The 27,493-nt window shown below is 43.6% G+C and overlaps 1 protein-coding gene across 9 annotated transcripts in view; it reads left to right on the top strand.

The window, feature by feature from the left end:
- Positions 1-27,493, top strand: part of TAFA4 (TAFA chemokine like family member 4) — a 93,792-nt gene that overhangs the window by 5,640 nt on the left and 60,659 nt on the right. The window contains exons 1-2 of one of the 9 annotated variants that reach the window (XM_037386971.1): positions 3,568-3,842; positions 19,583-19,692. The exons of 1 other annotated variant lie outside the window; for it this stretch is intronic. Coding sequence is in view for 2 of the 8 variants with exons in the window: in XM_037386966.1 (XP_037242863.1) it covers positions 5,403-5,505 (103 nt within the window). In the remaining 6 variants the exon portion in view is untranslated. Of the gene's footprint in view, positions 1-3,567; positions 3,843-5,376; positions 5,506-6,430; positions 6,568-7,040; positions 7,293-19,582; positions 19,693-27,493 lie in introns of those variants that run through there. 7 more of the 9 variants (XM_037386972.1, XM_037386968.1, XM_037386973.1 and 4 more) reach the window with 7 other exon arrangements.

The raw sequence follows: 27,493 nt of genomic DNA, 5'->3' as shown, positions 1-27,493 counted from the left end.
GAAGGCAGCATGGCTCTGCACAGGGTCAGGGAGCTTCGTGCAGTTTCCCATCTCGGGCTGGCTGGCTGGCATTTTGCTTTGCAGATCTCATCTACCTTCAGCTTCCACCTCCCCACTGCTGGATGAATTTCTCTGCTTGCAGAAAAATCTCATTGCCACAACCTATTGTTTGTAGCCACTCTTTCTAGCAGGTCCTGCACAGCTTTGCTTGATTGCCTCCTTCCTCCTGCACTGCCAGGATGCTCGCGTGCTGGGGCTGGTCCCCACGAAGCTGCAGTGCCAGGGGATGCTTGCCTAGTTCAGGGCAGCCACGTTAACCTAACCCTGCTGGGGTCCCTCTGCTCCTGCTCAGCAGGACTAGCACCTGCTTTCTGCCATCCCACGGGTGGGCTCTTGACTTCCAGTCGCATGGTGGGACCAGCCGCCATTGGAAGGGGTGAGCGGTCCTGCTGAAGTGGGTGGAAAACCTCACATCTCCAAGTACCCTGCTTTGCTCAGGCCGAGCAGCAGAAGTGCTCATGGCTACGTTGTTGAAAGGCTCTGGGGTGGTAGGTACAGGAGATGCTGTTCCCCTGCGAAGGGACATGCCACCCCCACTCTGGGTCAGCTGCGCTGTCCCTGTGTGCTGCAGCAGCCAGCCCACGCTCTCCATCCCTTTGTACCTCGGGTTGTGCCTCCCTGGGGTGTAGACCCCAGGCGCTCCAGCTGCCTCTCTGCTCCTGACCACAGGAGCTCGTTTCCCTCCTTACTGGGCTGTCCCAGGCCTCCCACGCGGTGTCTCCCTGTCGATTGCGTCTGTAACAGAAACCTCACTTCTTGCTTCATAGCTTTGGCTTCCCTGTCATTCAGGAAACCTCATGTCAGCAGGCTTAGCTGTGGCTGTTACCTAGCAATCGGGTACCGGATTCCCACTGATATTTATGCTTTGGGTTTTTTGTGCCGTTTGTGCCTCGTCCAAAGAACTCTTAGAAAACCCCGCTTTGAAGCAAAGGCATCCATCGTTGTGCAGTATCCAGCATTATAAATCAGCTGAATCCAAGCAATCTTTATGTCCAGTTTTCCCTTGCTGTTACATCGAATTAAAGAGGTACTAGTAAGTAAGAAATAAGCGAAGAATTTGCTAAGCTGCATGTGTAAGTACAGGGAATATTTTAAGACAGAGCACTTTCTTTTCCCAAGAGCAGCACAGTATCTCCCGGCCCCGCAGGAAGGCTGAGCCACCCCTTGGCTCATCACCTGGGCAGGTAAATGAAAATGTAACAGAGGGTGTGCAGAGCGACTGACTCGGTGCCACCTCGAGCCTGATGCCAATCAAAACCAGCCACCAGAAACATGTATCGAAGGATCAAGGTCCAGATCCAGCTCCACGATAAATCTAAACCCCCTTTGGTTCAGCAGGGATGTTCTGGATTTACCTACATGTAATTTAGAACAGATTTTGGACCCTGCTTATGAGCATTATGCCTTCCCCTACAGGAAGGAAGATTGTTTCTGACCTGACTTAAACTAAGCAGCTTTAATCGTTCAGTATGGTAACACCAAGACTGGGCTGGGGGCTGGGGACACAGACATGGGAATCCTATAATCTTTGGTTAAGTTGTAATGAAATTGTCTAGGATGAGAAGGAAACAGATGGATTCTGATTAATTTCTCACAAGTGTAGACCTCAGCATCCGATGTAACATATGTGGTGAGCAAATGTCACTCATGCCTCCAAAGTGCAGAAAAAATCACTATTGTCAGGATATATTCATTGGCATATTGGCTGCTGAACTCCCAAGGGTATAAGGATGCTGTGCATTACATTTACTCCTGAATTAAATATTCAGAGGCAGAGATACCTAACCCTTTCCTGTATGCCTCACTGGTTATCGCAGTTGAACTTAATGAATTGAAAGAGGGACGGGAAGGGAGGTTTTCCCCCCCCTCCTTTGTAAATCGTTATTTACTGTGGAAGGAATATCAAGATAGCTTGATATTTCTCCTTTACAGAGTTCAGTTGGGTAGCAATACAGCCTGAGTTAGGGAAAATAACACAGCTTTGAGCTGTAAATGAGCAACTACACTACTTTGATCTCATACTGATAGAAATCAGAGCCCAGCTATGTGTTCATGGAGTTGTTCTGGGTTTTGTCACTTCTACAATCTATTTAATGTAATTGCATATATATATAAAAAAAAAGTAGTTCATTTATTGACTGCCATTATATTGGTTAAGGCAGGTAAGATAAGAGGCCAGAGCTACTTGCTCTTGTGTCCATGTAGTCTTAGGAAGTGGAGGAAGCTATGCACATGAGTAAAGTGAGGCCCCATCTGCACGGAGGAAAGAGATTCATTACAGCTGACTTGTCCTGTTAGAATTACTGCCCCAGACTGTTTCTCAGAAAAGGATGTCACTAAGAAATCTATTAGAGTCTTTCACCACCAAACTTGGGAAACGAGTACGGAGCAGTGGGGCTCCTGTGCAGCTCAGGCTCTGCCCCATCTAGTCTCCCTCCTTTCAGTCAATCCCTCTGCAAAATCAAGCAACATGTATGTTAGTTTCTTCTCTTCTAAAAATGAATTCCTCATTAGAAAAACATAGATATTTTTCTCTCTGCTTCATTGTATGTTGAAATTATGCCTATCTTAATTTGAGCATTTCCCTCTCCCCCATCGGCAAACACGGCTCCAGCTCACATTACGGGCTGGTTTGTTTGTCTTAATGATCTCCTTTTTAACAAGTGGAGGTACATCTTCTTTTGGGCAAGCTGAATCACCTCAAAAGGAGCTTTATTTCTGATTGAGGAAGATGTAGCTGATAGGTCCGGGGAAAGCTGGAGACATCCACGTTAACTGCTGTCATAAGCTGGCTGAAGTACGCTCCCTTGCTCTTTCTCACAAAGCGTTTTGTTCTGTTCTAAATTGAAGATGCAGCAAATCTCAGTAATAGCTGAGACTATAGTAAATGGCATCCATCTGCTAAAGTCATAACCTTCATTTTAATTAAGACTCCCAGTTTTGGAAAAATTGACCTGAGATTCTTGTTTTCCTTTTTTACCATTTAACGTTGCGACCTGTGCTGGCCCACAGGCTCCTCTCAGCTTGTGAAGCACAGCAGTATTGTGTTTGACTTCACTCATTAAAGAAAAAAGTAGTCTGTATGCTTAAACCTTTAAAAATTCTAATAAGATGTTCAGAGTCTGATTCCTCAGGAAGATGATATGCAATTGCATGTTTATTTTGCTGAAATTCCTGATTTTTTTGCTGAACTTAGTTGTTTCTGACAGTTTTCACCTGTTGTTGCCTTAATTACGTGCCAGAATGGACGTAACAACTTGTGCATGTGCAAACTTTGAACATCAGTGCTAACCATTGTCAGCTGGAAACTTCTGTTCACTTTTCCTGTTTTTTCCGTGGTTCTTGGCAACGTGTTACTTGTAGTTCCCTCCCTGAAGCTGTTACCAGTGCCCACAGGACTAGGTTTGATGGGTGCTTATAGCAAAAAGACTGCACAAAGCAAAATCACGTAAATCCTCCGTTGATCTCCCAAATCACTGAACAAGATCAGACTAGCTCTTTTTTCCTTGTTTTATTATGTGGCACTGGAAATTCCTTGAAGTCTGCGGTGCCCTCCTTTACCATCCTGGAGACCAGAAGCTGTGCTGGGACTCCTTGGCCCATAAGAGTGGTGACATTGCAAAGCTACATCAGGATTTTTTGACCCAGCTTATGTTGCATGAAAACTTTGGAGGCTCATGCCATTCCAGATAAATACAGGGTTTGCGGAATGAACCTACCCACTGCTTTGCTTGGCGGAGGTTTTTGCGAGTAACCAGGAAAGCCTGAAGACACAAGAAGAGGTAAAGCCAAGGAGAGGGGTGGGAGATGGATTTATAGGGAAGATAAAATGGTGGGTGTGGAGATTTGTATTAATTAATTGCAAAGACACTGAGAAAAGGAATATACAACCAATATGTTGTGACTAAAAATAGTTCCCTAAATCAGGTAGCTGAGAATATACTCAGCCAAGTGAAGCCATTTTCAAGGTGCGGCGTGATGAGAACGGGACCTGAGTGCACGTTGCCTTTGTCTCTTCAGCTGAGGCATCGCCCATGAAAGTCCCAGTTGCTGCTTCCTGTGTACAGCAGACCAGTACAGATATTAAATTGGGGCATAATGATGAATGAAACTGTGGGATGTGTCTTGATTATCCCGGGTTTCTAATGTATAATTGAATTATTTTGGTAAGTATATTTCAAGCCCTTTGATTTCTGGCCTCTGTTTTTAATTACTCAGCCCCCTCTTGCCCTTGTGTGTTATTATGCTACTCATTAGCATTCAGTGAGACTACAGAAGTTTGACTTCTGAATAAAGTAGCGTACAAAAGAGAAGGGATGCTTTTTATCTTGCCACTTAATAATTTAAATGGAACCCTTTTCTTTAATCAATGTTTAATAGTACAATAGTTGTTTATTTAAACTGCACATTGTCTAATTTTGCAAACAAAAAAGAGAGGAAGGATAAACACTTTTAGAAATAATGAGCTTTGTAACCATTGTAATCTTCAAAAGATTTAAAATATCTACAGCACTTATAGTGTTGGTTCATCTCAATGAGACAGTGACACGGGCCTTGAATGTATCTGTATCATTTATGCAGTGTTAAGTAGTACAAGCCTATTTTTTATTTGAGGGAAGCAGAAAACCTTGCTAATTGCAAAACTGAAAGCTACTCAGCAGCGTTAATATTGTTGGCATGACCGCCAGCTGTGATGATTAGGATGTGTGACAGAGGGAGAGATAATTTGATCACAGGCCTGGGGACTAGAAGCTCCTGTGTCCTGCTCCTTCCCAGCACACCTACAAAGGCAAGGAAAATGCAGGGGGAGATGTAGTTGAGCCCTGCAACGCCCACACTTTTGGGAGGGGGGTGTGTGTGTGGTGTCCTTCAGGGTGCAGCAGATGCCAGAAACAGGTGTGTAGCACCGGCTTGTGGGAAGGAATGGGACCTCAAACCTGGGCATTAACTTGTCAAAGGAAACAGCTTTATAGGCAGTTAATCAGGTGTGGAGGCACCGCAGTGTGATGCTTGTCCTATGTGGCTTCGGATGTGACTCAGTCGCTGTGGGCCAGCGTTGAGCCATGGCAAGGTCGAGGGGACCCACAGAACCCGACATAAAAGAGCTGGACTAAAGCATCCGTCCCTCTGCTCGGCTTCCTCATCTGTAAAACAGGAATTGATCAGGGAGATCTTGAGGATTTAGAGATATCTGGAGACCGCTTTGGAGGCATTAAAACTAGTGAGCATAATATCTGCATTTCAAAGTACTCTTTGGACATCACTTAATTCATTTTGACAGCAACCCTGCGCGAGAAATGTGGCTGTCTCCATTGTCTGGATGGGAAAACGGAGTCTAAGAGATGGCCCGAGACAGAGGTGTTGGGGGGGGAAATGTGAGCGCAGGATGGCACCACGCCGGGGGAGCTGTGAGCTCCCGTCTCCCACGACTCTGCAGCCCGGCAGGTAAACTGCTCCCTGCACACGTACCGGGGGTGTTGCTCCTATGTAATCCCTGCCTGGTGTCCTGGCTAGCCTGCTTTCAACAGATTGTTCCCCAGGCAGCAAGGCAAGACCCTTTTCCTGGTGATTTGTGTCTCTTGTCCTCTAAATCTTTCCCTTTCCCACCAGTAGATCCAGTTCTCTCCCTTTTCCCCAGATCCACTTCTCACAATCCTTTGTGCAAGTTTGGAGCTCCTCTCCTTCTCTGCCTTTTCTCTGCCCCCTTTTCTAGGCTCGCTGGAGGTCTGGAGGGGTATGAAGTGTTGAGAGGCAAGAATGTGGTAGCTCCAGGTATAAGGAATGAGATGGAGAAATGTGATCTGATGCTGTAGGCTTGTCCTCTCCTATTTTATCTGTATTGTAGCTCCTGTGATTAGAAGAGCATAGCTGAGTTATGCTAATGTGAGGTGAGGGAGAGCTAAGGCTGGGGATTTGGACCCTTTCTTTCAGGCTAAATGAATTTATCCAAGATGTGAGAGTCTGCTACTGTATTATTAATTTACGAGGCATTGTGGTGTGAAGGCTACTGACATTTTCGCTGGTTTTCACATGTGTACTGGCAAAGTTGCAGATGGATAACTAGAAAGGTAATATGCAATGCTGGATCAGTAGCTGATGAGTGATTTCCTGTGATAGAAGTAGCCTGCCCTGTTTCAGAAGGCATGATTTTGGTGGCTCTTCCAATGTAAGGGAAGTTTGTCCAGGATAATTTGCACCACAACAGCATTCAGGGAATGTAGCCAAGATCAGCCGACCATTGCGCTGAGCTCTACGGTCACTTACGGTGAGGCACTGCCTGCCCACAGAAATGGGACTAATATCTACAGATAATTAACTGCCTGACTCCCACTGAAGCACATGCTGGGACGTCACTGTGTAAGCAAGCTCCAGAGCTACAGAGAACCTGAGGGTGTAAAGTGAGGCGGTAAAGGCTGTGCAGGAAGGCAGTGGCAAAGCAAGAATCAGAATCTGTTTCCCAGCGGCTGCTGGCAAGCCTGCCCAAAAGTGACCCCGGCTTTGTGGCTGGTGAGAGACCATCTTTCACTTTTTCCATTTAAACTAATTTTTTGAAGGTGCTAATGTATTGATAACCGGCAGGGCTGTGGTGCCGGGGGCAGCGGGGCTCAGCCGTGCGGGGGGAGCCTGTGGCCCTGACCCTCTGCACCCCCCTCGAGTCGCTCCTGTCTCCTGAAGCTGCTGCCAACTCCGGCCGGGCTGCGAGCTGAAGAAACATCTCCCTTCCCTTCCCTTCCCTCGGCTGAGCGGCGGCCACCCGGGTGCCCAGACCGGCCCAGGGCTGTGCCAGGCGGCTGGAAGCCCGGGCTGAGCCGGGCGAGGCGTGCAGCTCTGCCCCCCGCAGCGCAGCTCCCCCCCCGCAGCATCCGCGCCGCCCGGGCGGAGGGAGGGGAGGGCGCTTGGTCCAAACAGCCGGAGCCGCGTAACCTGCGCGGGGGAGTCGTGGGCTGGGGAGGGGGGTGGGTGAAGGGAGGGAGCGGGGAGCCCCGCGGTGGGGGGAGAGAGAGAGAAGCCGTAACACTGTGCTTCCTCCCCCCGTCTCCGAAGAGGAGGAGCGGGAGGGGAGCTCCGGAGCCACTTCGGGCGCTGCGCCGCTGCGTGCGGGAGCCGGTGCGGAGCATCCCCGGGCAGGCTGGGGCCGGCTGCCCGCCGATGGGCCGCCCCCTTCCCCGCACGCTTGCTCCTGCCTCCGTGGCGCTTCAGCGCAGCCGCTCCTCGGGCGAGCCGGCGGCCAGGTAAGGGGTGCCGGGGAGCAGAGCTGGGGCCCGGCTGCCCCCCGGGGGGTCCCCGGGCCGGTGCTCGGCGCTGCGCGGGGGGCGAGCGGCTGCGCCGGGAGGGGCATCGCTTCCCCTGCGGGCTAACTTGGATTTAGGAGTGTAATTAGCAGCAGCGCGGTGGGTAACAGCGACTTCTCTCTTCCCGAAGTGGCCCCCCGGGTCCGGCAGGTTGCCCCAGCCGGGGAGCGGGGGGTGCTGGCCCCGCAGCCCGGCACCGGCAGAGCCCCCCTTGCCGGCAGGTGCCTGGGATATTTGCGCTCCTCGGTGCGTCCGTGGGGAAGCTGACGGGCTGGGCAGGCTGGGGGAGTGCGGCTGGCGGTCCCCAACACCCCAAGTGTTCCTGGTACAGTTAAATGTCTCTGTGCACCGGTGTGTGTGGCTGTGTGTGTGTAATTCATCTACTGCCGTAGTTGTTCCAGTGATGAGGGTGTCACTAGCAAATGGACAAGCTTGCCTTGTAGCTATCACTCTTACTTCCAAATTTTTTTCATTTTTAAAAATGTTTTTAATTTCAGCTCCAGATCTTATAGCTCCTGAAATACTTTTTTCCCCCAGATCAGCTAGTTTCTCACCACTGGTACTTTAACCTTTTTGAGTGGGAGGTCTGGAAGATTTACTTTCTTGAAAATCGAGCTGTAACAATACCCACTCCTTTCAGGGAGGCATGTGCCATTTCCTGACCCCAGCAACTTCACTTTGACAAAAAAAAGCTGGAAATAATCACTGAAGGGACGCGACTTTCCCTGTTTCAACAAGTTGCTTTATTCTCTGCTCCAGTAATTTCCTCTAAGACTGGCATTCATTGTCGTTATGTAGATGATGTGGTGATATGCATGATGTTAAACCTGCAGTCACTGGGGATTAATGCACGGGCATGACATCATCGACAGCCAATGAGGTGATGGTTTTGGACACTACTGACCCAAACTGTCTTCCAAACTGATGTGGTGATCCTGCCGAGCTCCTAAGAAATAACACAAGTTTGGGCAAATGGGGTGGTTTCCTAGCACGGTTTCATTGTGTTGCTGTTGCGTGCCCTGCTCCAAGATAGGCATGGCTCGATAAATAGCCACACGTGTGTGGTTCGTCTGGGTGGTCAAAGGTTTCACTTCTTGTGAAGAGATCCTTGAAAACAGACATACTAGTTCCCTGCTGTAGAAAGAAATGTGATTGAGCCGGTTGCTGGCAGAATATAAACAGCTGGAGAGTTCTCAGCACTTGTGGCAGGAAAGCTGCCTGAACAGTGTGTTTGAGCACACAGTGGATTTACCTGTAGTAAACTGCTTCCTTTGCTTTATGGCTTGGAGTAGAGCTGCTCACGTGGAGGTAGGCACCGGGTCTGTGTCAGGGGACTGAGGAGGAAAATGGTGCAGCCAGGTGGATGCTGCTGTAGCTGGTGAGGCAGGAAAGTGTGTGTTCCCCCGCTGTGCTAATGGCTCCTGCTGCGCTCTTGCCTTCACCCCAGGACCCTGGTGCCTCCGTGCTGCCGAGGTCTAGCAGGTTGGAAGCCCTGGGCCTCAGTTCCTGTTACATTGCTGTAGGGTTACTCAAAAACTCGGCTGTCTTGGGTAGCTTTTACAGAATCACAACAGATGTTGCCAAGCACAGTCTGGCTCCTGAAATGTCTGTTTGTGAGTTCAGGCTGCCTCTTCTGTCTAATGTTTCCTTAACCTTCATCATTTTGCAGCAGATTCATTCAAGTCCCCTGCAAGTCAGTTGGGGGCTTCCCTGCAGGCTGTGTGAGACCCTCTGTGTCACCGTCACAAATATTTGCACACAAATCACTTGTATTAGCTTAAATATTTTCTGTTTGCTAGAGTTCTTAGTGTGGAACATAATTTTTTGGGTCCAGAGTTCATCCTTGAAGTAATTTAATATTTTTGTTTATAATTTATATGTACGCACACACATGCACTTCCTTATCAGTTCCATTGCATCAGTAGTTATTTACATTGAGGGAACCGTATAGAACATAAGCAGTATGACTGACATGCCTCAGAGGTGCGTATGATTCTTACGCCATCGATGCCAATAAGATGTGACAGGATACATCTAATGAATTACCTTTAAATTAGAAAGCAGTAAACAAGCCATTATTGGATTAGAGGAATATTAAAATTAGAAGAACGTTACCATCTTTTGATATCCTGTGGCACATTTTTACTAGCTAGAAAATGACACGGGTTACTGCAGAGAGAGAGAGGGTCTCTAGAGGACTGTAATGATTTTCATCTGTGTGAAATAGATTTTTTTTTTAATGCTATTACTTAGTATCTTGTGTTTAGATGATGCTGTAGCAGGTTTTTTTTTTTTGCCTTCTAGTTTCACATTGATGTTTGCTATCATTTTTCTGAGTGACTTCAGTGCTTGTGGAAGGTACAGGTCTGATGTACTCTGATAGCTAAAAGCTCCTAATTATTGAAGAAAAACACAGGCAAAATGATACAAAAGGCTTGGTGATAGATTTCAGTCTAATACTGAAGAGCTTTCTGTCTTGCTGGGGTGCAGAGACAGTCTGGGTCCATGCCACTTACTTCATGGCACCTTTCCTTGGCTGTCTTGAAGGCTGCTCCAGCTTTGGTAATTCTGGGATACTATTTAAATTGCCTAAAAAGATTCCCACAACCTTCACATATAAATTCTTAGGAACTAGATTAAATTCACCAGTTCTCCTGACCATACATGTCACACCATGCAGGTGTTACCTCATACTGCCTTCCAGATGTGGCTGCTCTGGGTTAGATCTGAATTGGCCAGCGACTGATGGGACTTGTGCGGAGCAGCTCCAGATCTCCCCAGGCCAATCTTGTATTAATCTAAGGCCAACACCTGCTGTCCTCTCACAGGCAAGCTGCCCAGTTAAGGACTGGGCTTTGGGTGAAAAGGGGTAGAATTTGGCAGGTACTCCTTAAGTGTTAGAAAAAATGTACATTTAAGAGGTAAACAGCAAAATATTTGATGGAAAGCAGTTACTTCTGAGGCTTACGTAAAATAAGTTTCTTGTACAATCTTGAAATTACTGTATTCTTACAAAGCCACCTAGCTATTTTGGGCAATGAAAGATTAAGCTCTTAATCTAGAACTAAACTTGAATTTGTGGGTGCAAACAATTGTTTTGTTTGGAATATCAATCTTTAATAACGCTCTCAGACAAATATTTATTCTTTTAAACTCACTATCAATATGAAAATGGAGCAACAAGATAGCTTGGAGTGCTAAGCCTCATTCTAGTCTCCCGAGGAAAGTCTTGAGGATAATATTTTGCCCTGGATGTTGGAAGCATATTCAGAACAAAGAGCTGTCATATATATATATATATATATATATATCTGTATATATATATTTTTTTTTTTTTTATCCAAGGCATTGGATTTTCCTTGTCTCACTCTCACAGTTTATGGCCCTGGGACTCCTTGCCCCCTCTCAAGGTCTAGGAGAACTCCCTTAGCATCTCCTTTTCCCTTTGAAAAAGTTGATAACCATCATGCAAGCGGTTGTTTTGAAGCCGGTGCCAACCCTGCAGATCAGAAGATCACAGCACACTTTCACCTGAGGTTAGGCGGTGCGATCTGAGCTGCTTTGCAGTGGCAAAGCATCCTGAACACTTGCAAGCTGTGGGGATTGCTATTGGTCTGTGTCACTGAAACCTCTTTGCTATTCTAAAGAGGCTTATAAGGAGGAACAAAAGACTGCAGATTTCACCAATTTTGCTTTATTTTACATTTCCTAGCAATTATTTTTGAAAGGCTGTGAGCTGAAAGGCTGATTTTTCTTGGACTTGATACAGCTATGCCAGAGTAAAGCTCAAATGAAGGAAAGTAGTATCAGGTATCTCGGTGACTCAGAAGGTGACCTGTTGTTTTTATTGCCCCTGCTGTTGTGTTTCAATTTCAGTTACATTTTACAGGGAACATCTATGGAATAAAAACTCTGGTGGGGTCAGGCCTTTCTCCTCAGAGGAAATTTCCCTCTGCGCAGCATCAGTACAAGTTTTCTCCCTTCCTTTTTTAAAAGAACAGTTGCGTTACAAGTGCTGTGAGATCTAACAAGCAAGGATAAATATATGAAGGAGCAGCAATCCCAGCCTCAGTGTTATGTGATGGTAAAAGTCTGGTTAAAGAACTTAGTCCCCAACACTGGATGCAGAGCTCTTGCCCCTTTCTGCTCCTCAATCAGCCGCTTGCAAAGCATGACTCAGTTGTGCATTACATCCTTCTGAACTGAAGGGCACGGTGTAACTGTGATCAGCCTGGACTTGCTGGTTCTGGAAGCAACTAACCCCTTAAAAGGAGAGAGCAGAACTCTGGTGCTTTAGCTCTTAAAGCATTTTTGCAGGCTTTTTTTCTAGCTTGCAAGAAACTGCTAATTAAGCCAGAAGCATTTGAATAATGCCTGGACATGGGCAAACCAGTCAACGTGAGTTCTTTTAGCTTTTTAAAACAAATTGCAAATCTCAGCTTCATATCTGCATAATTCAGGTTATTAATTCATGTGTTTGCATTTCCTAAACTGTGTACCGAATTCCCATTTGGAGCAAGTTTTAAAGTGTTAATCTCAGTGTAAAGAGGAAAAGGAGAAGATTTAGTTGTTGCAGGAAGCTTTGAATGGTTAATGATTTCTCTTTTGAACAAAATTAAATTAGCTGCTTTGTTTTCTGCGTAATTTCAGTGTTACCTGAGGTATTCAGTGAGAAATCTGGAAATTCTTAATTGATAGGGTACCCAGTCTTTTGTATGTGCATCTCTGGGACGTATATATTGCAAGTTAATAAAGCTTCCAGCGTACAGTCTGTGCATGTGTAATTGAGGAGTGACTATACTTCGATGTCATTTGCTCTGTTATCTAGGTTCCAGTCATGGGGATGATAGTATTTTATGTTGTCATATACAAGCAGGAACATCCGTGCATGAGTGAATCTGTTTGAAGGACCAAGCTGTGGCTGTTTTAGTTTAGAGAATGTAGTTACCCTCGGATTTCTTTGCTGCTTCCATTATTCAATGAGAATTATGTATGTTTATGATAGTCCGATCAGCAAATAGAAGTGCATTGCAGATGTAGATATATTGTGAAGTACAGCGGTTTACATTAATAGGAAGGATTTATCTTGTTGCGGTATTGAATTTATGATGCTAAGCTGTGATATTTTCCTGTTTCAAAAATGTTATATTGCAGTGAGCTGATATCAGGGTGATAAAATAAATGTTTCTTTTTTAATTTAAGCCACTGTAACATGCTAATAATGTTGGAGACAGGAAGAGAAATGCCTTATTTCACAAATGAATATAATGCATCCATATTACAATTTCCTAGCAAAAATTGTTTAACTTAGACTCCTAAATGAATCTTCTTGTTTGTTTTAAACTATTAAACAGTTGTGGTTGAGGTCTTTAATGGAAGTATGCTTTTGGACACAAGTAGCGGGGTTAATATGCCTTGTTTTAAATTATTTTCGGGACTCTTTTTTTTCCCCCCCCTATAATTCTGAAAAGGAAATGGAGAAGCTGTAGTTGCTGGTGGTGGTCCCTTTGCTGGGCATTCAGGCAGCCCACCCTCTTGCTGATTTCCTTCCAATTTCCTGGCAAATGCTCAGCACGTAGGTTTACTAGGAAGGAAGAAGGGGTCATCTCTTCCCCTTTGCTGTTGTCCTCACTTCTGGCCATTGCCAGGGACCGTGGCAATGCCAGAGCTGTGTTCAGGATATTTGTTTGCCCTGTTCCTAGAAAATGCAATGGAGCACAAAGGAAATCTTTGTGATGCCCCACAACCCTCTGCCGCTGCCACCTGTGCACTACATGCATCAGCTGCGAGGGGAAGGGGATGAGCCTTCCCCCATCCTGCTCAGGTATGCTCCAGGGATTGTGCCTTGTTGAGCACTCCGGGAAGGGAATCTTGTCAGCCAGACTCATATGGCTGAGAAGAAGGAAGGCAGGAAGGCTGTTGTGGCTGGTCTGCTCTGAAACCAGCTCTGGGCCATGGCACTGCTGCCTCCCCAAGGAAAACTGGGATGCAGTGAGCCAGTGAACTTAATGTTGGCCAGCTGGCATGGTTAGGAGGCTAAACCTTTTCTTCTTTGTATATATGCAGCTGTGCCTCACTCCCCGAGTGTTTTACTGATTTCGCTGGAATTGGCCCAGCATGAATGCAGGTAGCTGTAAAAAGACTGATTCGGGCTGTCTGGTGGGCTCGTATCGATGGCATTACTGTTTGTACTAAGCACTGTCAGTTTAATGACTGTGAATCACCACGGTTAGAAGTCAAGTGCTATAAAATTTTCCCTAAACACACATCTGCAGCAGTGAGTGGACTTGCACGTAAAATAGGCCATTGAATCTGAAAAAAGGATTAGTAATTTTCTGGAATATAGAAAGGTTGTCATATGTGTGTATTCCAGTTACATTACTCCCTCAAACAGTGTCTCTGAACCCTTGACTTAATATCCATTATTTGGAAGAATATCAGCCAATTAACATTGGCTTGTTTAGCTGAAAGGTACTACTGGAGTAATAGTTTAACTGTGGAAATACCAGTTATAGGGTGTATAGGCTTAACTGGGGCTGAAGGGGGAAAAAGCATAATTATTATTTTAGTACTGAATTATCCCCATATTCTTGGCACGCTGCTAAGATGATTCATTCTGCTTTTGTTTAACGATAGATCTGTTTTTGTTCAGAGAACATTAAAAGAACAAAACGTAGTTAAAAAAAATTACTTCTAAAAACCTGCACTGATTCTCTTAATTTAAGAGAGTACTGGGTAAAAGGGATTGTCCCTCCTTTTCTACACCAAATTGACACAGAGGGATGGATCTGAGGTAAAGCAGCACAATTTCTGGCAGAATTAGTGTAACCTTGCACCTGAGAAATGAATAGGTTCATTTGGTTCATTAAGTGCTAGATATTAATTGGTATTGAGCTTATCCACATACTTAATAGCATTTCCCTCCAGAACATTTCCTTCCTGTAGATGTTTTGTGATACATATTTCAGTTTAACAATAAAATAGACATAGAAGCCCTAAACCTTTAAGAACAATTACTGTTTATAACTCTGAAAAAGGTGCAGCAACTTTAAATACAATTACTTACCCGGCCAACACGCATCGTTCACCTGTGACATGCTCCAGGTTATGCTTGCTCGCTAGTTGCACACCAGACCGAGATGAGTTGTGTGGCCGGGTGGATGAACAGGTAGCTGCGTTCACCCAGCGTCTTTGCAGAATTCTGTAGGAAAGAGAAGGAAAACAGGTATTTTCAGCAAAACTCTTGCTTTTTTTTTTGTTTTTGCCAGTGTTACACATTCTTCTTGAACAGAATCTTCAGCAATGAATAAACTATTACTGTTAAGTCTTGCTTGGAAATGTAGTGGGGACTGGCAGCTATTTGTAATCAGTATATTTGGGACATACATAATTGTACTATGGCTGAAAACTTCATACACATTCTATTTTCCTTGTCTAAGAGGAAAACAGAGACTGGATAAAGCCAAACTGGTCTTGCGTTAAGTGCTTTTTTCTACAGAAGTAACATCTTCTGTCACAGTTAATGAGCATAGTTGTCTTTTGTTTAAATTCTTTGTTACAGAGGCTTAGAGAAAGAGGGGTTTAACAATAAAAAGGCCGCTTTCTCTGGAATGTCTGTTTGGTAATAGTGTGTAAGATTTAACAATAATACTATAAAATAATTGGTTTTCTAATGAATGATTTTGTATAACTAATTGGAGGGCAAATGGAAAATCTGCATCCTCCAAACAAATGTAATGTGTCTCTTTAAACAACCAAACCATTTTTCCTTCTATTTTTCCACCCTCACGATGAAAATAATACCAAATCTTGTTCAGATTGTACTTAAATATGACCAAACTGATAACTACATTATTATAGAGAAGGGCAGGATAGCTGGAGGATATGTACAAGGTGCATTAGTACCACAAATAGAAGCTGATTTACTTATTGATAGTAGAGACACGTTTTAGTCACTTTATAGAATTAACAATTGATCAGCTTGTTAGGTTCTAGTTCTTCATAAGCACAGCATGTTTATTCATTATTGTCATTACATGGTGCAAGCAGCTGAGGTCATGATTAGTAAGGCAAATTCTAAAAATATTTACATTTGCTTAAATACAACTTTTGCAACAGGCAGTTTTTGAGCAATGCACCGATTCTGACTTTTCAGAAAATAAATATAACGTATACCTGCCTGGTTAATTTGCATTTCATTTACATTTTTCAGAACCATCGGATCTATTTGTTTCCCAAACGCCAGTGATTCAGGCTTGTAAAAGTGTAATAAGATGGGCAACATAAAAGCATTACTTTCAAATTGCCTTGGTCACTGTAAATATACACCGATATATAGTATTGCAAGGGAGAAACTAAACACGCTGCTGGAGGAGAATGGAAAGATGTTATTCCAATAAATATATTCATGATTGTTTGTTACTGAGCGTAAGTTGTATTTTCTAAATCAGCATTGACTTAAGCTTGAGCAAACTCGATAGCAAAAATTCCCACAGAGGCTTCTCCTGCTACATATAACTAATATATTAAAGAAGATAAATAGTCATTTTTAAAACTTATTACACAGTAGGATTGAACACAAGAGGAAACCATTTTGCAAATCTGAAAGTTAAGGTCACCCTGAGAAGAAAAGGACACTTAAGATGACTAGAAAAAGTCTGCTTCCTCAAGAAATGCAGATTCAAAGTTTACTCTTTTCATGGTGTCTTTTATAAAGCTTTAGAATCCCAAGTGTAAAACCAGACTGTGTTTTGATGTGCAAATATTTCAAAACTGTGTGGTGGACGGGCATTTAGACACTCTAACCCGTGCTACGGATTAGCTTCCAGTCTCTTCGTTCATTACAGAGTATGAAGCTTTTTGATAGTGATTTTTATCATATAATCAGTATTAAGGATGAACTTTCTGAAACATTTCATTGGACTCTTTTAATATCTTTATCCCTTTTCTTTTTGTATTTGTAATTTTTTTTTAAGTCCATTATGTGTATTTTAGTCATACTGAACACCATTAAGCTTTTGCCTCATAATTCAGACTTCTAAGAGTATGAAAACATGCTCAATAGCATTTTCTTAGGGCTTGTTAATAAAATTAATGAATTATTTTTCTATCAGTCTGCCTCAGATAATACTGCTCTCTTTGAGCTGTAGCAAATCAGGATAACATTGATTTTCTTTAAGAGACGAATAATGAAAGATCTACATTCTTAAATATGTAGATAAAGATAAGTAACTTAATTAAAAAATTATCAGTGGAAGGTAGTAAGATGAATTAGCTGTTTTAATTTCTTGTATATGTCAATATGCTGTAACATAACCTGGAGTATTATGTAAAATCCATTTACGATATCCTTGTCTTTAATTTTCAGTGTGGTTTCATAGGGTCTTCAGTTGCTTATTCTTTTGAAAATTGTTCATGTATTGGGAATGTGACATGCTTGGAACTATCTGCCCCAGCTTCAGCTTACGTAGGCCTTGACTCTGCAAATGTTTGATGTCTAGTGCAATGCAGCCTGATGAAAACAGTTCCACTCCGATCAACAGTAATGTTTACGGGCTTTGTCTTCGGTGGTGGAAGTCAGGTTATGAGCCTGATTGTTTTTCCAGTGACTGGCAAATTCTGCTCTTTGATCACATGTGCTATGAATATCAGAGCTGGCAAAATTCCAGGCTAAATTGCTTGCTATTTCTTGACTAGCTTTACAAATTATACAAGATGAAAAAGCGACATCTTGGGGCCTCTGTCTTTCATCCAGTGTTGCTTTTGATATTGTGTAGATCTCATCAGGGTACACAGTACAGAGGAGGAGCTGTGAGGAGGAGCTCCTCTATTAAGACATATTAGTTGATCATAGTAAAGAAGGAGATAAACAGCCTTTTTCTGGAAGGGCTGCTCTGCATCACAAATTCTTTTGCGTTTTTTTGGGTCTCATGTGATAGAGCAAGCACCCACACAAGTTCCACTGGTGTATTCCCTGGTGGGAATAATTAGGTGTGTAGTACTGTGCCTTGAATAGGACTTTCACAATTCTCATGCTTAAATTCAAAGTGACTCCTAAGTCATGCTGGTTTTCAAGCTTGAATCTCAAATCTCAGTGCAGCTACAAATACACCATTTGACAAGCATGGCTGAGCTTCGGCTTCAGCTCCTCGGGTCACCGCCTTTCTGTTGCAAATGCATTGTCCAGTGGTTTTTTTGAAGGTTGGTTATTCCTCTTTTCTAGACATCTCCATTAGCTTTCTGGGGCAAGACTGCAGCTAGCTGGTTCATGTTTTCAGGTTTTGCCTTCTCTTAATGCTAGACTCACGGCTGTTCTGCTTGAAGTAGTTCAGTTGTGTGATAAGAAAGAGGGGTATGTTGTAGGCAGGCCATACGTACCGTGGGAAGGAACTGGATCTCTCCGGGCTTTATAAAAATCTCTGGGTAAGGTATTGGTTGGTAGATAGGACATGAGCTGAGAAGTCTCTGTAGGTATCTCTGTAGTGCTTCCGTGGAACCGTTTGACAATACAGCGTGTGATTTGGGCAGACAAATGTTGTTCTTTGAGATTCTACCCAGCAACACCCCGCCAAACTGCGAAGCATTGAGAATAGACTGGTTCTTCAGGCTTTACCTTGTTTTATCTTGTTTTATTCATTTTGCCTTGCTTCAGCTTTTGATTAAACATAATACTTGTGTCGATGAAATGAGTAGCAAACACCTGCCAGGCTATGGATTTTGCTATGTTAGGAGCAACGAATAGGAGCCAGCGTTTTTTGTTCAGAAGAGGAAGACTGCCAGAATCAAAGATGTAAATAAGAGCCAAGAAAAATTAGTTGCAAAGCTCTCAAGTCTGGTTTGTCTTCATTTTTATTACGTGCTCAGCAGATCTTAGAGATGTTTTAAGAAAGAAAAATCCTGCTCCTTGTGTGAATTCAGCTGGAACTTACCCATTCACAGTGGAGATACTGATACTGGTCTGCTGTGCCAGGGGAGCAACCTCAGGATTTTTGCTTTCGCTCTGAAACATATTCAGACAGAATATGGCCATGGTTCTGTGCTTTGGGACGGGTGGGCAACCTGGTCTGGTGGAAGGTGTCCCTGCCCATGGCACGGGGGTTGGAACTAGATGATCTTTAAGGTCCCTTCCAACCCACACCCTTCTAGGATTCTCTAACCTACAGCTGTGTCTAGACTGTTGCAATGGAGCTTAAGCCAGGCTTGAGCGCCATATTCAGAGAGCTCTGCTGACTTTGCTTACTTAGATCCTGGCACAGAGCAACAATGACAATGCCCGCTGCCTCCTCAGTGCAACACTCCTGCTTCTAGCCTGAATGCTGACACATGGCGCGTGGGTCTTGGCTCTGCACACGAGAGTCAGCCTGCTCTTGATCTCTCCCCGCACTTGTGGGGCTCTGCTGGAAGAGGACGCACTGTCATTGAATGATCTATTTGACCCTAAATCCTCCTGAGTGGAGAACAGGAACCTTCAAAAAGTAATACCTTCCTATTAGGGTGACTATCATGGGAATATTCTATTACTAAATTAGAAATTGTTCATATTCTTGAAGACTAGATATTGAGACCTTCAGGTAAAAGAGGTAATAGATTATTTATGCAATACTGCTATTCTTGGGTAATAAGTTGGATAGTACTATTGCAAACAGAAATATTTAGGAAATCTTGTACAATTGAGTATTCAAAAAGGACAAAACCGTGGTTTAAGAAACCAGCTGTGTTTGGCTGGAGTGCAAAAATAATTTAAAATTATAAACCACACCCTCCTCCAGCCATTTGTTCTGTTTTATGCAGCGGTGTCCGTACACCAAGTGAGTTATACTGTCTTTCTGACATACAGATGCTACAAGAAACATCATACTCACAAATACCTCCTCAAAATTGTACAATCCGAATGAAGCTGAACAGATAAATTCCCAAGTATTCATTCTGTTTACTCAAAGCCATCAACTCAGAAAAAGAGAAAGGACAAACAGGGTAAAATAAGGGTGGTTACACTCTCTAGAAAATGTCCTTTGGGTGCTTACCGAACAGCATCCGTGAGCAGAGAAGGGAATTTTGGCAGTGTCTGTGAATTTTGGGGGAGGATAAAGGTGGGCAGGACTTCATCCCTGGTGGAAATCCAAGGTATTTGACTAAATTGGCAGTAGATAGCTATGTGAAAACAAGGGGGGTTTACCTCGTGCAAGGTGCAGCTCTAAATTAAAAGTCTGTATCTTTCTTTTTGGATGCAGTGGTACCCTCTGGTGAGTGAAGGTTTGGTTACCTGAAGCCTCTCTTGCTAATCTTGGCTTGTCATTTGCGAGGAAGGGGATTCACTTGGAGAGGGGAAAATATAAATCCAGTAAGTGATTTTTTCCATATCCATTTTTTTTATAAGCATTGCTGCTTTACATTTAATTAGTGATCAGTATTAAAGTAAAAGACCTAACGAATTCCTGCTATAGTCCCTAAGATGTAGTACATTTTTAACAATAGCAGTTTTAACTCTAAACCAGTTCCGTGACTATCTTTGCTAATGGCCTTCTTTCAGTTTGTGTGGTTGTCTTGCCTATGGCCAGGCTATGGAAATGCTTTGTGCAACAACCCTAAAATTCGAAAAAATGATGCAATCACTCCACAGGCCTCTTTAAAAAGGTATCTCGCAGTGCAGGAAACTCAGATGGGAACAGTTAAAGTGAGAGAGTTTCACTTCTGTGTTCTAGTTTATGAATCTTTAAAGAGACACTAGTAGGTGAAATGGGTCTAACAGTGATCAATTTACAAGAAGAATCCCTTTTTAAAGTAAATCACAATTCATCTCCAATGGGCAATTGAAAAAAAAAATAAAAAGATAGAGCACTGGGGTCCTGGTGAGGGAGTACGTAATTAGCTCAGCCCCTTACATAGTCTTTAGGTAGTGGTCCCTTAGAATCCATAACCCCGTCTGTTCTGTTTTTTACAGTCCATTAAACTTTCATTCAGTTAGCTCTTACTGGATCTGAGAACATGTATCTGACTGATGCCTACCACCAAGAAGGGCGTCCTTTCTTGGCTTTGAGGACAGGTTCCCTGCAATGCTGTAACAAAAAAGCATGCCTGTCCCCCAGTCTCTTACCAAAGGCTGCTTGCTGCTTAACTGCTCCTACAGCAGAAGCACACACAGGACATTGCCTGGTCTCCACCCTGAAAGGCAAATATCTGTGGAGTAGCAGTTCAACAACAGGAGCGCGACAGCAGCTGGGACCTAGCGAAGGGCTCATGATTATCTTGCTTCCCGGCAAGGAGGGTGCATTGGAGTTACAACCAGCTTACTGGTAAAGGTGTGTGTGGCAATAGGGTGGAGGTGAATGAGGCATATTGAGGGTATACTTTCATGGGATTACTGGTGGGAAAAACTTCTGGAAATTATATGTGAGATGGAGGGTCTCTGTTTAGTTGTCTATCTGAAATAACGGAAAGGTAGTATCTGCTGTTGCTAATTCTAGTCTGATTGAAATTTGGAGGCTGCTCTTGTTATTGTACTTAAGCTAGAGTACTGTTACCTCCAGGACAGTGTTCACTGTTCATTTACTAAAAAATGGAAAAAAATGTATTGTGGGGATCTGAAAGACAAGATTCTGTGAATAGTCAGAGATCAGAAAAATGGAAGACTCCTGCAATTTGTTTCCTTAAAAAAAAAATCTATAATTCAGCAGGAATAACTGAGTGTCCACCCCAGGTGGCTGAAAATGTTGGTTCTTACTCAGATGCCAATATCCGTAACATCATACAGGCTTAGGAAGCACAACCCAGAGAAGGAGAAAGGGCAGTTATTTTCTTTAGCTCTGCCGTGGTGAGCATGACCACAGACAAATTATACTTGGTGGAGGTGAGGGGAAACAGCTGCCAATATGGGACTAAACCTGGAGGATGTGGTAAAAGGACAGTGCTCTGGGAAACAGAAGGTGGAGAAAACCTTCGGAGAAAGATTTGGAAGGGGGCAAGCAGGGCAGTGGTGGCTGTGACAAGGTGTATGAATCAGCACTCAGATTGGTGGGTGACTATCTGTGGCAGCCTTTGTAGAAAAATGTGAAGTGCGGTTCAGTTTTTCATGTCTTGTTTCCCCACCTCTCTGGCAAACAGTATCTTATTGTTAGAGTGAACTAAATGTGCCACCAAGTTAACTTTTTTTGTGAAGTTTAAGATTATTTTTTTCCCATAAAGTCCCAGTTTCCTCGATGAAAATAATTGGAGGACATTTTTCTTTTCTGTTTTCTAATTATTTTTAAGAGAGTTAATAGCTCTCTAGTGGTGATGGAAGCTGATTAAAAGCTGATTGTTGTCTACCCTGAAAATAAACAATCAACAATTTATTACTTTCAACAGATCTCGCATCTTTAAGGCAATCATAATTGCCATCAAGTGAGGCAGGGAAAGTGGTGAGAATCTCATATTTCATTTCCAACCCTGAGCATTTCAAAGCACAACCAAAATTATGCCACTTACCTCCCCCCAGCTCCTCCCATCAATCACGCACATGGTTATGTGATCATGAAGTGGCTTGTTCATGAATGAAGGGACAATAGAAAACCAAAAATCCATCCTAGGCAGATTGGGAACTGAAAGCCTGAAGTTCAGCCTTCTTTGTGAAAAATATATTATTAATTTTTTTTAAACAAATAGTTTCTAGCTTTAGCCATGAAGAGGTCATGCTGTTACTCGTTCAAAGTCTGGATGTGGTGTTACTTTAGAGTAACTGATTGAGCCTCTTGTATGGAAATTTGTTACTACTTCAGCTGTGACAGGTGCTGGAAGGAGGACCCTCTGACAATTCAGGTGCTTGAGAGGGAAATACCGTGCTGACACCTTCTCTTACTGTTTCTGAAGAGCATTTCTTAGCTTGCTGTGGCTGCTGCTGTCCTGCCTTGGCAGTGGAGGGACAGGAAAGTGTCTGGCTACGACTATTCTCTTTACCAATCCCTCAGCACCTTTTGAGGTTTGCTCCTTTTTCATTGCAACAGTATCCAAAGCTCCACCTGGCTTCCTCATGCCTGTGAAGGGATGAAAACAGCATCCAGTAGATTACTAGATTATTAATCCGCTTTAAATGGCGAGACCTTTTCTCACTGTTGATTAATATGTAACTCAGGTGGGGTCTCTTTCCCTGCCTGCCAGCCATTCTCTTGATGCTCACACATATGCTGCTGCCAGGCAGATGAACTTCCCAGAGGAGATGCAGTGCAAACAAGAAACAGAGAGGGCTGAGAAGGAACAGGGAAGGAGGCTTGAAGGATTAGGCTGAAAGAGGAAAGGATGAAGGAAATCCATTCTGGAGGTGAGGAGGCAAAATGTAATTTATAGGACTTCTGAAATTCTATCACATTGGGGCATGCAGTAGCTACTGCTGCTGGAAATGAAAGTATCTGAGCGTGTTACCTTATTAAGCAGTCATATTGGATTCTGGAATTCTTCTGGTTACAAAGAGAAAGACACGGGCCTACAGGAGAGAGACAGAGTCACTCCATGTATATATTAGTGGTCTGCTGGGGCAGCCAAACCAGCTAGGGCATCGTGCTACGCATCACACATGATACATCTTTCTGAGATCTGTCCAGTTTTTAAATTCACTTTTTCTTCTGGCAATGTAATATTGATTCCAGGGCCGCAGGACCAATGGCTCAGGAGATAATTAACAGATCTATCTGATATTCTTCTTCTTGACTCAGTAGTAGGCTGCTGTCAGGAATTAGAAAACCTTATATGACTCCTGGTACCTGAAGAGCACAATACAAACGGTGTATAGCTACAGCCTCACTCAGGTCTCAAACTCAAACCCAGCTGTGCCATGCCTGTACTGTGGTGCCCCAGTTAGCTCCAAACAAGCAGATGCTGCTCTATGGTACAATGTTGAGCAGAGATCAGAGTTTAGGACTGAAGACCAGTGCCGGCTCATGCTGGGGTAGGAATTAAGTTATGCCTAGTTCAGACAGTGCCGTGTACAGCACAGATGCACTGTGGGATGGTCAGTATTTCTGCTCCGCATGATGTTGCCAAACCATAGAAAAGCAAATACCACTCTGAGACTGGTTCTGAATATGCTTTTGTTCATTTAACTAGAATCAAGACTGAACAAGATTGGGTTCTCCTTTAAAGTGCAATTGTTTATTGACCCAGCTCCAAGTCTTCGTGCCGTACAAATGCCTTGCTAGTTTATTAGCAGTATTTTGCCTCTGTCATTTGGTTACAGAAAATAAGGAATGATTTTTACACTTTTTTTCTTTTTAGTAGTAGTTCCTGAACTGATAGGTCAGGAATTTGGTTCTGGAATTTTCTTATTCAGTAGAGCAATGATTTTCTAAAATAACTTGAGAAGTCTCCGATAAGCAAACAATGTTCTCTAACATTGAGTAAAAGCTTGTCCCATAGCAGCAAAGTGAACTGACAAAACAAGGTCAAGAAGTTGGGTTATAGCGCTTTGGTCTGTGCCTCTCTCCTCCTCTGCAAGTTTGTGCTTCACTATTGCCACCAGAGGTTCTATATGCTAGGGATAGAATTTTCAACCAATCCCAAGCTGACTGTGTTATCTTTGTACAAAAATGGGAATATCAAAAATGTAACCTTTCAATTTGCTAGTAATTATCCTACATGCTACCCTGAGACTGACAGAGAGAACAGAGATAGCACACCACAAGATATTTTGCTATTGGCTTACGTAGTTGATAACACAGGTGATAAAGATGTGCATTCAGCCTGTAATTACACTTCTGGAAATTTAGTGCTCTATTTATGAAATACTTTTCCTTAGAATCTTTTAACAATTAGCTAACGAGTCCCAAGTGGAACAATTATCCCATATACCCAGACAGTTGGGATTCTTCATCAGCTAATGTGCACCCACTGCTCATAAAGCATGTCTGTGTTCTAAAAGCAAAACCAGCCATTCTGTGCTTTCTTCTTGGAGTGTTTCATGACTTGAAACAAAAGCAGAGACCAGATTACACAGAAATGGGCAGCCCCTGTTGCAGTCAGGTCCTAATATGGTTTGGAGAAGGATGAGTGGACACGCTCTATTTACTGTGAATAAGGTGTTTGGGGGAATAACGAGAGAATGTAGTATTCTAATGCAGTAGAATCAGAAAGAACCAAATTTGATTGCATAGGGACCCTGAGAACCACCAGAAAGATTTCTGAATATAATACGAGCTGACCCTGTCTGCTTGAAAAAAAATCAATATGTGCAGGAGCTATTTTCAGTTTCTTTTTTGCCACAATTTTCCTCCACTAACCTCTGTCTTGATGACTGTCTGTGGTCAGGGTTCTGAGGATGACACTGTGAACAGTGACTATTTACCTCACATTTATATTCCAGTGCTTTTTTGCTCCAAGGTATAAAGGAGATGTAGTCCTGTTACAGACCCTGAGCAAACATTTAATCCAGCCCTATGGATGGAGAAGGGAGCCTTGACGCCATCCCATATGTGTTCAGCAAATTAAAAAACCAAACACTTCCACTGAAGCAGGCTCCATGAGTTTTTTGAGCTGCTTGTGCCACTATTTTCCCATACTTAGATACAGAAACTTTCTCTTCATGCACACACTAAATTATCTTTGCAGGCACTTTATTTTTATGCTTTCTGCAGTAGCTACAGAGAACCACTTCTTTAAATCATGCCCTTCTTTAAAGCAAGACTCTTCAAGGAGACAGCATGTCTCCTATAAACTCTTTTCTTGACTAAACAAACACAGCTATTTCAACTTTTCTACTGCTGGCTCTTGCTGAATCTCCTGATTTTCATGTTATTTCCTTGGGATTGCCTCTTGTTCTTAATTTGAATGGTCACCCATAGTAAGTGGTCATCTGCTTCTTGCACGTGAGCCCTGGGCTGGCCACCAGGCACCTGGTACAGGCCTGGGACTTCCCAGGGCTTTATCCAGAGGCACAAACTGATGAGGTCCCCTTCTCCATCCCTTCCCACATTTCATGAACCACGAGAGCAATCTCTGCAAAATAACCTGCCAGCTCACCTGGGTCCCTGGTGAGTGTGAAGGAAGATGATTGACCTGCTCTATAGCAGGTCTGTTATCTCTTCCTTCCATGGAAGAAAGGAAATTCCTCCGGCAATCCAGGATATAGAAAACACTGTCTTATTGCTCAAGATAATCTATGCAACAACTTTAATGCTCTGCTACCTGTCAGGCAAAGTTTACAGCAAGAGAAAACACGTTTGCTGTGTCTGAAACATCCTGCTGAAGAGATTTCCTTCTAAGACCTTTCTCTCCACTTTTGGTGTGCTGCATGCTTTACGTGAGTACTGCTCTGCTCCTGGGAGCTCAGCTGGGAGTGAAGCAGGGCACTGTCTCTGCTCTGCCTCCTCTTTGAACAGGGTTGAAGCAATTCCTGCGCTGCCTTGAACACAGTGCTTAAGTCTGCCCATCTCTTAAGCAGGCCATAGGCCACGGGGTGGGGAAGATGTTGAGCTGTAGTGAGGGACTGAAAGAACCTGGATAATCGCAATGAAGAATTCTCTCTGGTAAATGTAGTTGAAAGAATTGAAATGCTGGGCTGTAATGAGGACATATCCTGTGTTGTCTGTCCAAATTGGGAAGTCTGCAGCCTTGAAAATGAAACTGTGATGGCAACACATAGCTCTTCAGGAGTTTAATCTGGCAGAAGGGTTCTTTGTGGGGTGGTGATGAATAATAAAAAATGCTGTATGGAGAAAAGGGTCTGTTTTGCCCCTACTTTACAGCTAGAATAACTGTACTCTCTAAGCAGTCCTGTTGGTCTTGGTGGACTTTTTGCTGGAGGGAAGATGAGAGCTCACTTTGAGTGGAGAGAACAGATTCCAAGACGTTTTCCTTAAGATTCCATTTCTAAAAGATTCTATTTCATTTAGATGGTAGTCTCATCCACAGACATTATACTTTTGGACTGCAAGTGATCAGTTATTTGTGCCAGCTTAACTCATATGCTTCATTTACAAGACTACTTCTTACCACATAAATACACTTGAAAGCTGGTCCCCAGAATGTGTGCTGGAGTTAGTGTGTATGAGGAAGCTACTGTTCCCTTGCCTCAGGGGGACCTGAACTAGCCCCCTGTAGTATGCGTTCCGTCAGGTTCTGAGTAGACACCTGACTTGTTCTGTCTCAGCAGAGGAGGAAACAGCTTTGATTTCAAACTCCTTCTTACACTCTCTGAACTTGGGGTCTTGCAGTCCTCTAGTTCTCACCTTCAGTCCTTTGCTTGAATTTGTTTTTTGATTCTGTGCACTGCTGTTGCTGCATCTGTGTGACCTGAGCTCCATTGGATTAAACTTGGAGGCCACAAACTCTCACTTAAAACAAGTCCAACTGAAAAAGGCTTTCCAACAGAGCATCCACTCAACTCGGCATTCTCACTGTGGCATAATTAACTGAGGAAGGCTACAGTGACTGGGGAGAAAATTAGGGTGGCTCAGGCATATTTTGCAGTCCTCCCAGCACATGCTCTTAATGTGCCCACAACAAAGGTAAGGTTTCCTCTCATCTTTAAAGGAGACAGTGAAGATAGATATGCCTTAGAGAACTCCAAATGCTGGTGAAGACAGACACATTTCCCCCTAACACACGGTACATAGGATGTCTGTCTGTGTGTGCATGGTTTGGCTGCTGGCGTGGTCGATACCTCATGCTATGTGGATATAGTTAAGAGTTCAGTTCTTCCTTCTTAGGAGGCTGTGGGTTTTATTTACTTTAGCTCTCACCGGCATTGTTTTCTTTTCCTCCCCAGCTCCCCCGGTTGCTGTTAAGTGAGGTTTTGCAATATTCCTGTGGAAAGAGCTGACGAGTGGTGACAGACTGAGCTGCCGCCAGCCGTGCTGCTGTCGTAAATGGGATGTGATGTCGTAAACAAGCACTTCAAATATTGTGGGTCAAGTGTGTTGGGGCCTGAGAAGTGCTGGAGGGAGGGCTGCTGCCATTGCCCCATGGCTTTTAGGGTACATTCCTGGCTTGCTTAAAGTGAGGAAGCCGCTTATAGTTTGCTGCCTCCTCGTTTAGTTCATTTTCTCGCCATCTGAACAGCCCTTTTGCTTCAGTTTGTCCCGTGGAGCTTGTGGCTGGAGCTCCCTCCATGATACCTGTGGGGCAGCAGACACAGCAGAAAACTTGACGTAGACTTTGGAAGTAAAAGGTAGAGGAGG

The sequence above is a fragment of the Falco rusticolus genome, chromosome 4 (genome assembly GCF_015220075.1).
Source record: "Falco rusticolus isolate bFalRus1 chromosome 4, bFalRus1.pri, whole genome shotgun sequence".
NCBI lineage: Eukaryota > Metazoa > Chordata > Aves > Falconiformes > Falconidae > Falco > Falco rusticolus.
The sequence above is the reverse complement of the archived record's forward strand: the minus strand, read 5'-3'. Positions and strand labels throughout refer to the sequence as shown.